This window comes from Mesocricetus auratus, unplaced genomic scaffold (assembly GCF_017639785.1).
Source record: "Mesocricetus auratus isolate SY011 unplaced genomic scaffold, BCM_Maur_2.0 Super-Scaffold_100023, whole genome shotgun sequence".
NCBI lineage: Eukaryota > Metazoa > Chordata > Mammalia > Rodentia > Cricetidae > Mesocricetus > Mesocricetus auratus.
This window is the reverse complement of record NW_024429204.1, coordinates 11,144,138-11,157,339: the sequence shown is the minus strand read 5'-3', so window position 1 is coordinate 11,157,339 and position 13,202 is coordinate 11,144,138. Positions and strand designations below refer to the sequence as shown.

The following is a 13,202-nucleotide window of genomic DNA, read 5'->3' as shown; positions in this document are numbered from 1 at the left end:
ATTCATTTGGAAGTATAATGACATCATTTCTGTCCTTCACTTTCCTAACTTCAAAGCCTTCCCTACCGCTCCCATGTCCTCTCTGCATTCTCAAGGTTTAGGGAATATTCCTTATGAACAAACACGTAAATGCATCATGCAGAATCGGTGGTAGATGTTTCTGTGTATATGGCTTACCACTTTGTCACTTTACATTGCCTAATCAATGAGGGGCTCATCCTAAGAAAGACATCTTCTCCCTCTCTCAGCAGTTATTGGTTCCTTGTAGTTCTTTATTTAGGGGTGGACCCCTGGGAAGTTCCATCCTTCCTCATTAGAATGTCTAAAATTTTAAGGCTTTCTTTCTGCTCAATAGTATTAGGTTACAGCTATTTGTGAGAGCATATACGCAGTATTTAAGGTCACTTTAAATTGCATTTCTGTCCATGAATACTGAAATGTGCTTTTGGTATTTATTGCTGTCTTTGTATTTTTGCAAAATATGCCTGGATTGCCATGCTATTTGGGCAAATTCTTATTGTTGTCTACTAGATAGTTACAGATTAGTGTGTTTTTTTAGTAAATTCTTATTTTTCAATGAAATACAACAAAGATTGTGTTGTCCAAAATAAAAAAATTTTCCCCGTTTCTCTTCTGTGTTCAACAAAAAATAATTTAAGTGGGATGCCCCTTTAATCTAAGCATAATTCTTACACATCTGTGATCCTTAAAATTGCTATTTTTTCCCTGTGTTTCCTCCGACACGAATTTCAGAGTATTAGTTCAATAGTTCATGGATTAGCTAAATTTCTGGAATATTTTGTTTTCTTAACTGAATTTACTTGTGAAACTAAGTTTTAAAAATTTTCAACAGAATTACACCTATGTATATTTATATTATTCTCAAACTAACTTTTTGCTTTTTCACTTATGCAGTGGTCAACTGCTCTGATCCTGGAATTCCAGCCAATTCCAAAAGAGAAAGCAAAATAGAACATGGGAATTTCACCTACGGCACTGTGGTATTCTATGACTGCAACCCAGGGTATTTTTTATTTGGCTCTTCTGTTTTGATTTGCCAGCCAAATGGACAATGGGACAAACCTTTACCAGAATGTATCAGTAAGTAGATAATATGAATTGTTCCTATAAAACACTGCCATGGAAACAATATTGATGGTTACTGTCATCATAGAGTCAAAATTATATACCTGAAGAAATTATATTGACTGAATTGATTTTCTTTCAAAACTACAAATCTATATGTTTTGCAAATTATTTGTCCAAATGTTTCTTTTTATAGTATCATTTCTTTTCTAAATAACTTAAAGATTCCTATATTATTCTATATTATCAGTATTTCTAGAAAGGGGAGCAAACATCTACTTAGCACTCAGAGGGAACCACCATAGATGAAAGTATGGAAATCTCCAACAGGATTACATGCAGTGAATTCAGTGAGGGGTTATAACAGAAGAAGAAATGACTAATAGACACGTGTATCACTTACAATCACTCCACCATAAGCGGCAGCTAAAAAATCTGGAAACCCATACTGCACTGGACAACTTATGCAAAACTTAACCAGATTGTAGGCTATCTATTTCAGGCAGCTCAGATACTTAGGGACTTTTGCAGGACCTTCCAAGATGCTGGGCCGATGTGAGCCTCTTTTAGCTCTTTGTCTGAGTGTTTTCAGGCAGTCTTGCTACTTGTATTTACTTGGGAATGGAGAGGAATACAGAATGTGACAGACTTTTTTGATTCCTCATGGGAAGCCTTACCTTATCTGAGGAGTGAATGCAGGGTGGGATGGGGAGGTTGTTGGAGGGCAGGAGGGGAGGGAATTGGGACTGGTATGTAAAATAAGATCAGTTTTAATTTAAATAAAAAATCAGTTAAAATGAGTCAAAGATGGAGAGCTTTCAGTAAAGAAATTTCTTTTACGTTTCTGAGTAAAATTTTAGTGGAAATTTGTGACAACACCTGTATACACTGGAGAAACAGTTTTCAGTCTGTCCATAAAATTTCTGATTCTATGTGAATTATTTACTTATGTGACCTGCTGAACAAGATATACTTTACTTCTTTAAGTAGACTATCCCAATTTTTTGAATAATTTAATTATATAGTCTTTGTAACTAAACCATTATATTAATATTTTGGTAACATACAAATATTAAATTCTTTAGATTTATTTTATTTTTAGGTCAATAGACAATTTGGCTTTATTGATTAATATGTGACACTATAGAGTTTGCTAAATATCGAAGGCATCTTTGAAGTTGATGCTCCCTTTTGCATATTTTACTGTAATAGAAACAGCTCTGCATCTTTTTCTAAGCTTGATTTAATAATGAATGTAGACTAATTTCCAAGGTTTCTATCTTTGCATTTTGACTCTTCTATGCTTAGAAATATTTTGAATATCAAGCCCTGAATCTTTTTTTGGCATAGCAAGTGGGATGAATTGGTCCCAGACTCAGGTAGATTGTATTATAGGACATCTTTTCTCCATCTATCTTACTCTCAAAACACTTCTGTTAATCTTGGTGTGGCCCAACTTTTACTCATAGTTGGCTTCCTTTCATCTTTATTTAGCCCATCTACCTCAGTGTTCTAAATAAATTATACATCCACCTCCAGTTACAGTCACAACCATCACACGTTGCTACAGTAACACAACCATGTTTGTGTATACCTACAAGTTTCTGTTAAACTCATCCTCAAGATGAATCATTTAACCCTACAGTTCCAATAACTATGACATCTATTTTATATTTAAACGCTAAATTATATAAACTGAGGGGTACATTTTCTAGAATCTTTAAGATCTTAGTATGTGTCTGTAAAGGGAAGCTTTTTCCTTGAGAGAAGCCTTCCCGCCAGCCTGGTTCTAGAGCCGCATCAGTCCCAAATAAACACACAGGAGGCTATTTTAATTATGAAGCTGTCGGCCTTGCTTGTTTCTTACTGGCTAGCTCTGACTTAAGTAATTACCCCATAATTGTTAATCTAAGTATGTCTCTTACCAGGGGAAGTTTCCGGGCTTCCTACCCCATGGCGTTACATCTCGACTCTCTTTGTTTCTCCTTCCCAGAGTTCTCTTGGACTCCTAGTCCCACCTATCTAGATTCCTATTGGCCGGCAGTGCTTTATTGACAAATAACAAGATTTCCCAACATGTGTCTATGTTAAAGTTTAAATTAAATTTAAATTAATCTTTTGACATTGTAATATAATGCTGCCACCTACAAAGTTTGCAGTTGAGAATGTCACATATCTAAGTAAATGAATGAATAAGAATGCTTTAAGTAAATTTCTGATTTTGTATTCATCTAGAGTCGTAACTCATTTTGGTTCCATGTGGTCTTCAGACTGCTGGTTAGAAATGGCTTTAACATTTTGAATAGAACATTTACTTTTGTTTTGTAAACAAACTGATTCAGGTTGTTCGATAGGAGATATAAAAAAATTTTATATTCAATAATTATGTATTGTAGTGATTGACTGTGGACACCCTGGCATTCCTCCTAATGCAGTCCTGTCCGGAGAGAAGTATACTTTTGGGTCAACAGTTCACTATTCCTGCACAGGAAAGCGTTCTCTTCTAGGCCAGGCATCCAGGACTTGCCAGTTAAATGGACACTGGAGTGGATCTCAGCCTCACTGTTCAGGTACACGGGAAGATGGAACAGTGTGTGTCATAAACTATAATTACTAATCCATATCACATACTCGGAGGACTTAGGCATCCCTCTGAACAATTTTTGAGTGAAATTCAAACATCATTTATTAGAATGCTTCTAAGGTAATGGAAATTGAGCGGCAAAGGAGTACTCATTCCCCAGGGCACCGGTTCTCAACCTTCCTAATGCTGTGGCCCTTCACTACACTTTCTCGTGTTGTGCTGGCCCCCAGCCATAAACTTATTTTAGTCACTGTTTCATAACTGTAATTTTGCTACTGTTATGAATCACAATTTAAATATGTGATATGCAGGATATCTGATATGTGAACCCTTGAAAGGGTTGTTTCACTCACAGGTTGAGAGTCACTGCTCTAGATGATAAGTTTCAGGTATGTGTTTTGGACTGTGCTGTGCCCTATGTAAACATGTGTGTGGTTTTAGAATGTGATTCTGTATGAATTGATAAAGACTGTAACTTCTTATGCTAACGTAGACATTTTATTTTAGTACATATCAATTTAGTTTTCCTAAGATTGAAAAGCTATATGATTAATTTTATCAGAATTAAATTCTCTTTCTTTCTAAGCAATGATGACTTATTGGCAAAATTTCAAAATAGTCCAAATGTTTTTAATTGCAATGACCTAACAAATTTTATGAGAGCTACTTATCAATACAAAACTTATTTATTTATTAAGGATATCAGATAAATTTATTCTTTATATCTATCAGTTATATTTAAATTAATGTATATGAAACAGGTTTTATTAATAACCAGTAGATTGAATATATTTTGCATTTTACTATGATATATAACAAACTCCTTTTCTTTAGAAATATGTAAACTTTAAATATAGAGTAAATCTCTGCTTGATACCATTTATGTTCACCCATTAGCTAGATATGATGCTATTTTTTTTACATCTATCTAGATTTACATATGAATGCATCCTTTTTACATAATTGTACTTTGGGGAGATCGGGTTGGTAAATGATTAGTACTAGTTTTACATTTCTTTCCCTTTACAAGTGAAAAAGGTGAAATGATTGCACTCAGATCTTCTGAATACTAGCAAGGCTCTATGCAGTGATTTGCACTTCCAATTTGTCCTACAAATTAATGGAACTTTAAAACTGCCTTCCATGAAAAATTAGTCCTATTTTAATATACTCATCATAAATAAATTCCCAGAAGACCCAATGTACATGAAATCATTCTCCTCCTTATGTATGTAGTATATTAAAACCTAAAACTGAATTGAAGAATTAACTGCTGCATATGTCTAAACAGTAAACAGTGACCTGACAATGTGTGAGTAATTAGCAATGCATTCCAGGTTCAATCCCACAGATCATGTCAGTATGTGTCGAAAGTGCGTCTAGAAAGTCTAGGAGCCCTCACAGTCAACTCACATCTCCCCGAAAGTCTAGGAGCCCTCACAGTCAACTCACATCTCCCCCGAAAGTCTAGGAGCCCTCACATTCAACTCACATCTCCCCCGAAAGTCTAGGAGCCCTCACAGTCAACTCACATCTCCCCCTCTTTGTTTGTGTTGGTACTGTGTATCCCGTGGTTAGAGAAGGCTAAGTAGTATAGAGAGTGAGAGAGCAGTAACATTGGAAGAACAGGATAAGATTCTAGAGATGAGAGAGATGAGTGAAATCCCATTGCAGAATTGATACCCAGCTTCTGCCTCAGGGTTGTTGACAATTTATTTCTGAATTTTCACACATGGAGAAATGCAGTTGGTTGGTTATTTCTTTGTCGACAGCTTTTGAGAGAGGGAATTTAAAAGGGGAAACCTTAAATATATAAGAATGATTCTATTAAGTATTTACATGTTTCTAGCATGCAGTAGTTGCAGAATAGCAGCTGAAAATGCATCAGTAATTAGGTGGTTCAGTGAATTAATTATGTTATAACAGAATCCAGTCTTTTTAATTTTATATGAACGCACTGTCTGTTGAATCCATACTTCTGTCATTTATAATTTTCCATTACTAACTACATTCTGGGAATAATAATGACATGTCCATAACCTTTGAGAATCATGTCCACAAATCCCCAATAAGAAAAATACCTCAGTGCTCAGAAATCATTTTCTTTTTCATTTCTGTTTCCTCTTTCATGTGACTGTGGTCAGTTGAGATACATGTTTGTGCAGTCAAATTTTGTGACATTGGCATGCACAAAACTATTTCCTACCAGACACCTGGTCAAATAGGTGTACTTAATAAATGCATAGCAGAATTAATTTGCTCTTCTCTGCATGCAGGTGACACTGCTGGTACATGTGGGGATCCCGGTACTCCTGGGCATGGCTCTAGACAGGAAAGTGATTTCAGAACTAAAAGCACTGTGCGCTTTGCCTGTGATACCGGATATATCCTTTATGGCTCGGAAGAGAGAACGTGTTTATCAAATGGCAGTTGGACTGGGAGACAGCCAGAGTGCAAAGGTAATCTCAAGTTGACTATACTAAGAGTGCTTCAGTCTGATTATCAACTGCATTGAATTGAAAATTAGTAAAACTTAACCCAGAGTGTGTCCATGAGGATATTTCCAGTGACTGGATTTGATCACTTCTGCTCTGATCCCTGTATTGGTTTCATTAATCCAGTATCAAATTAAAATTTCAGTAGAATATTGGGAGGCTGTAGGATTATGGAAAATGGGCCTTGTTATAAGAAGTTGGTAGCTGGGTGCATGCTTTTGAAGGGTGAATATTGACCCTGGTCTTCCTCTATCCTTCCTTGTCACCTCAAGGCAAGAATCTTTGTATTGCTAGTCCGCCCCCCCCCCCCAACCAAGATGCTGTTGTTTATCACAGCCTTCTAATAGTGTGGTCATTTGGCTGCATGCTGAAACTCCTGAACCTGTGAGCCAAAACAAATCATTCCCCCTTTAAGTTGTATATGCCAGATACTTTTTCAAAACCAGAGGCTGACCTTTGTATGGAATTCCAATTTAATGTGTATTCAAATTCACCTGGGTACCATTACTGCATTACTATATACTACTATTACTATAACTTTCAGGTCCCCATTTTCAACAATATTTTATTAACAATGTTTTGTCAGAGAATTATAAAAGGTAATAATCATATTGAAACATGTTTGGTCATTTAAAAATAATATGCACTTTTTTCTCCTATTGGGTTGCCTCGTCTAGCCTTGATATGAGGTTTATGCTTAGCTGTACTGTAACGTGTTATGATGTGTTCAGCTGATGTTCTACGAAGGGAAATGGAGGGGGAATGGTTTTGGGGTAGGGGATATGTGGGGGAAACTTGAAAGAGTATAGGGAAGAGAACTCAGTTGGGATTTAATGTATAAGAGAATAATAATAATAATAAAAACAATAATAATAAATATATCTGATCCCGAAATGATGCAAGGGAAACTCCCACAGACCTACACGCATGACCCCAGCTAAGACTCTTAGCAATAGCTAGGTAGCCTAAACTTGTCTATCCCTTGTGATCAGATTGATTACTACCCCAAATGTCATCATAGAGACTTCATCCAGTAAGTGATGGAAACCGATACAGAGACCCACAGTCTAACATTAAGCCGAGCTTGAGCTTGTGGAATCCTGCTAAACACAGGACAGAAAGATTGTAGGAGCCAAAGGGGTCTAGGACAACACACACACACACACACACACACACACACACACACACACACACACACACACACATACACACACACACACACACATACACACAGACTCCACAGAAACAACTAACCTTACTCATAGGAACTCACAGAGTAGGAACCAACGACCGGGAGTCTGTTTGGAACCAGTGAAGATTGATGTTAACATTGTTTGTGTGTATGCAGGGATAACAGATGTAGTAACTATAGCATTTTCACATATAGCATATATGAAAAATTAATAACTTTAATACATTACATGTAAATTACTAAGAATATTTTAGCAGAATAGAAAAAACAACATGTAAAGAAAATACAGAAAAACAAAAATCACCATAACCTACAGTAAAATCAATAATAAATTAGTAATGGACTACTGATAATCAGATACAGTTTTTGGTGAATAGGTCATTGTAAGCAATATATTTTCTAGAAAGTAATTTGCCCCTGAACTCTGTTTAGCAAAATAAGGACTCTTAATTATAAATTCTTCATGTAATCAGTCAGTACCTTTTTTAAAAAACAAATACTTAAAGTTACAATGTGCAGTTTTCAAGTGTATGCAAAACTAGAATTTTAAAACATCTCAAGATGGGTGGATGAGAAGGCTCAGTGGGCTAAGGTGCTTGCCACCTGATTTCGACTCCATTGACGCAAACAAATGAAAAGAGAACTGACTCCTGCAAATAGTCCTCTGACTCCCATATGTACATAGCAATTTTTACTGCTCTATTTGGTAGCTATATGACAAAATACTTATAGACTTACTATGTCTGTAGTCTGATATATTTCTTTACTTCTAAGGATTTCTTTACTAAAGATAATGAAATCATTAAAGAAATGATACAGTATGAAATGACAGTTGATAATTTTTATTTATCTGAAATGGAAAACAATCTTATACTACAAAACCATTATTTATTTAAATATATATGTAGTTAAAATTGAATTAGATGACTTTCCCCTTTCTCTTTCCCTTCTATAGCCCTTTGCAGATACCCTCACTCCAACTCCTCCCAAGCATCCATCCCTAAGTTGATATGCTCTTTTCCTTTAACTATGATTGCTGTGTACATTTATGTAATTGTATGCACGTATGCACGAATATATAAACGCAACCTGCTGAGTCTGTTTTTATTGTTGGTGTCTCTATGGTTTCAGAACCGATCATTGAGAATTGAACTCTCCCAGGGATGAGAATCCTTATCGGAGAGGTTAATTCTCTCTCTCTCCCAGGAGTCATTAGTTGTCTATAATCCTGGGTACCAGGCTTTTCCTCCCATATTATGACACAGAGACCTATCGTTAGTTTTGAATGCTCGGCCTAGCTTAGGCTCATTTCTGGCTAGCTGTTTTAACGTTTTGCCTCAGAGCTTATTACCTTTCTTTCTTCTGTATATCTTACTTTCACTGCTTCTTTATGTCTGCCTGGCTTCTAGTTCCGGGTATGACCTCTGTTCCCTCCTCCTTCTTACCTAGTTTTTTGTTCCCCTTTCCAGCCCAGATTTCTCCTCCTATTTATTCTCTCTGTCTGCTAGCCTTGCCTATCCTTTCTTCTGCCTACCTATTGGCAGCTCAGCTCTTTATGAGACCACTCAGGTGCCCTGGGCTGACACAAGGTGAAACAAATACAGCACATCTTCTCATAATTAAACAAATGCAGCATAAGCAAATGTCAACATGTCTTTACCTAGTTAAAATAGTATTTCACGACGGTTCTTTGTCTGGGTGTGGGGCCCTGTCTTAGGATTTCTGCTGCCATGAAGATGCACCATGGCCTGGACCATTCTTATAGAGGAAAACGTTTAATTGGAGCTAGCTTAGTTCAGAGGTTTAGTTCATGGTCATCATGGATGATGGCTTTCTGGCAGACATGTTTGGAAAGGATCTGAAAGTCACACTTCTTAATCTTCAAGCATCAGGAAGTGAACTGTGTCACCAGGCATGATGTGAGCATATATGAGACTTCAAAGCTGCCTCCGGAGTGACACACTCCCTCCAACAAGCCCACACCTCCTGATAGTGACATTCTCTATAGGCCAAGAATTCTGGGGCCCACACCTATTCAAACAACCACAGACTCCGTGCGTTTTCCTCCTTCCAAGTCTATTGATACGGCCCTTGTTCTGGTTTTATTTATGTAGCTGTTTCTAGGAGAAACTGTTTTATAGCCGACGTCCTGGTATTCTGGTTCTCAGTGTCATTTTCCCACATCTTTGGTGATGGTCCCTGGTTACTATTGCTTATTTTATGGCTGAATATGCCAGATTACTGTAATCCCTACTTGATCCCACATCTTGATCTTATACCTTCAGATAATATCCATTGAATGAGCATATTTTTACAACAAATAGAGACCGTTGCAGAAAATCACAAAGGGACACAATGCAGAGAACACCTGATCATAACAGCAACAGCTACATTTACATCACAGTGCCTGCATCTATAGACCAGGGAACATCAACAAAGATGTGACCTGTATCTGTAGCCCAGATCACCAAATCACCAAAGATTTGATGGGAAGACTAAGATCCAGAATGGCAGGAAGTTGGTTTACCTTCAGTTTCTGGTAGGCAAATCAGGGCACCAGCAATAGCCTATATTGACTGGAGTCTTTTTGAAATTCCCTGACCAACAACTGAAAATAAAATGTGACATGCCAAGCATTGGCTATTTTCTTTGGGTAACTTATGGCTGTTGGGGGAACACTGTCACTATATATATGATATACAATGACAGTTGTCAATTTCAAACATCCCACTCCTTTCCCTCACCCTATCTTTCCCTCCCCAGGTAAATCTCCTCCTCTGCATTTCTCCATTTTTTTCTATTTTGTAGCATCTGTGAGGTAGTTTTCCTCTCTAAGATCTCCCACAATGCATGGCCCCCCTTTTATTTTCCTGGTCTCTGCTGTTACTCCATGTGATGTACTCACATCTAGATTTGAAGGTAGGATTCATAAATACCCCAGGATATACAGTGTTTGGCTCCTGGGTCTGTGCCACCTCTTGCTTTACAATATTTCCTAGTTCCATAGATTTTCCTGTAAGTTTCCTGATTGTATATTTCTTTAAAGCCAATAGTATTCCACTGTGAATACATACCAGATTTTCATAATGCATTTATCATTTGAAGGACATTTTGGGTTTCCGTTTGCTAGTATTTATGAATAAGTAGCAATGAACATGTCTGAACAAGTATTGGGTAGCAGGATGTTTAGTCTTTGGGCCTATGATGTATATCTGGGTCATACAGTATATTTATTGTCATTAGCTTATTAGTCTTTAAAACAATGTGGATTTGTGATTTTTTATTGAAAACTTAATTCATTACTTTCTATTTACTTTGTTCTTTTTATGTTCACAATTGCCTACTATAACGATGCAAATGTTATATATTCATGTAAACTGTATGGATGTGTACAATATTTAAATTATATATATGTTAATTAGCTGTTCTCAAGAAACACCAACATAATGAATCTGTTGTCTATTATTACTGTTATTAATTTTCTAAATTTCTGTGAATTATTAATTTTCTAAATTTCTATGAATTGGCTTTTACGCAAAAGAAAAACTTCATGGTATCTGAAGGCAACCCTCATTGAGTGGTTACTTTTCTTTTCAATGGTTGTACTGAAATTATTAACACTACTAACACGTTTTTAAAATGTTAGGCGATTTGAAATCTAGTAATTAAGGAAACAAAAATCAACACAAATTCACCTTGAATTTCAACCCTTTAGGAAGATATTTCATTGCAAAGTTTGGAGAATTTTCTTATTTCTCAGGACAGTTCCTTCACATTGTGAAGGAACATTAGTCATTAACTCTCTATGAAAGGACTACTATTTCATTGTTTTTGAACTTCCTCATAAACATTTTGTTTTACAGCTGTACAGTGTGGTAACCCAGGAACAACAGCAAATGGGAAAGTTTTTCGGATTGATGGTACGACGTTTTCCAGTTCCGTCATCTATTCCTGCATGGAAGGCTATATCCTTTCAGGACCCTCTGTTAGACAATGCACTGCCAACGGAACATGGTCTGGAAGCTTGCCCAACTGTACAAGTAAATTTTTTTCTTAATCTTTAAAAAATTTCATTCAAGCGAAAATGTATAAGGATGTCATCGGGTTTTAACTAAACGTTACCTCTTTGAGATTAGAAGGTTATGTATACTTATCATTAAATTATACACTAGTGATTTCAAGAATCACTGGTCTCGCCAAGGTATTGTATTGGCTGAGTGAGGAAAGAGGGATCAAAGAAAAACAGTCATATTTTTATATTTTAACAAACTTTAGGTATAGTTTTTAAATATAAGTATCAGTATAAAATTTCAATGGATTCAATTCTTTGTTTAGCAATCTAACTCAGACCAATATCCATCTTGATGTTTGAAAATATTGTCATTATTAGAGATGCTTATACTGACACAGAATGACCTTATAGGTATTTTGATGTGGTAAATCAATTTTCTTTTGTTTTGGCTTTTCAAGGAAGCCTTTTTCTGTGTAGCCCTGGCTTTCTTGAACTCTCTGTTCACCAATTTGACCTCAAACCTAGAGATCTGTCTGCGTCTGCCTCCTGAGTGCTGGGACTAAAGGTGTACACCTCTGATGCCTAACTATAAATGAATTCTTATTGGTGATCTGTTATAGAAAACCAGTTCTAATAACTGACAAGCTGTGGTGTGTTGTTCTGATCTGCTGCTTTGTCCCACTGAACTTCCTCTTGAGGGACAGGACAAGTAAATGGTACAGACTGTGGGATACATTCTGGGTGTATCAAGCTCCGTTTATTTCAGAAAGGGGAAAACCTCATATACCCCTACCTGTGCAGGGGAATGGAAAGCTATGTCACTGACATCAGGGTGTTTTTGTGGTGGCTTGAGACTGGTTCAGCTAGTGTTGTCTTATAGCATGGCAACACTTGCTAGGAGCTTCATTGGCAGACCTAGGTTGGCTCAGTTTGGGGACGTTAACATACTGCATGCTCAGATAGCTAATTTCGTCCAATTTAGCCCAGCAAGGGCTAATTGGTCCCCAGGCCCTTTGTGCCTGGGCAAATATTTCCCCACAGTGATGAATTCTTAACATCTAATGCACCAATGCCTTTGTCTGGCATAAAATAGTACCTACGGTTAGGAATATAGCTTAATTGTTCTGTTCTTGCCAAACATATATGAAGTCTTGAGTTTATTGTCAAAACAGTGGGAAAAGTAGGTCAAATAAAGAAAGGAAGAATCAGAAAGAAATAAATAAGCAGTGGAGAGTAGAAAGGAAGGCTGTGAAGACAGATAATACACGGATATAAAGTAGGAAAGAGGAAAACAGCAGAAGAAAGCAAGTATTTAATCAACACATCCACGGAACGTCACGATTGCCTAAATGTGGGCTTTGTTGGTTTTTATAGTTTATTAATTTTTTCCTTTCATCTCAGAACAAGTATGCCTATGTCCAATAGGAGATAATCAAAAGAAACTATTTCAATGGTGTTTTTGAAGGAACCCACCCCCTCTCTCTCTTTCTTTCTCTATCCACTACAAATTTTTCATATATATATATATACATATACATATATATTATGGCTTCAGTTTTGATGTTTCTATGGGATTCCTGAGTGTGTGAATGAGTGTGTTTCTATGTCTATCACTGTTTCATGTGTGTTTTCTTGGGCCTGCTCACTTCTGTCTGATTTGATGTACTCCAATTTGTTCATTTTTGTTTTATCTTATCATTTATATTATTGTTGTACCTTCGATGCTTGCCCCTTTTCCTCCCTAACGGGAGACAGAAAGGGATGGATCTTGATGGGATGAGTAGAGATAGGGAAAACATTGGAAATCATTCAGTTAAGGCTAGGCTGATTGGA

The 13,202-nt window shown here is 36.6% G+C and overlaps 1 protein-coding gene across 5 annotated transcripts in view; it reads left to right on the top strand.

Annotated features, from left to right (window-relative positions):
* Csmd3 (CUB and Sushi multiple domains 3) overlaps positions 1-13,202 on the top strand; it is a 1,035,998-nt gene that overhangs the window by 981,989 nt on the left and 40,807 nt on the right. For all 5 annotated transcript variants that reach the window (XM_040730388.1, XM_040730387.1, XM_040730386.1 and 2 more), the window contains 4 exons: positions 916-1,101; positions 3,483-3,656; positions 5,947-6,129; positions 11,221-11,397. In XM_040730388.1, the coding sequence (XP_040586322.1) occupies positions 916-1,101; positions 3,483-3,656; positions 5,947-6,129; positions 11,221-11,397 (720 nt within the window). The remainder of the gene's footprint in view (positions 1-915; positions 1,102-3,482; positions 3,657-5,946; positions 6,130-11,220; positions 11,398-13,202) is intronic.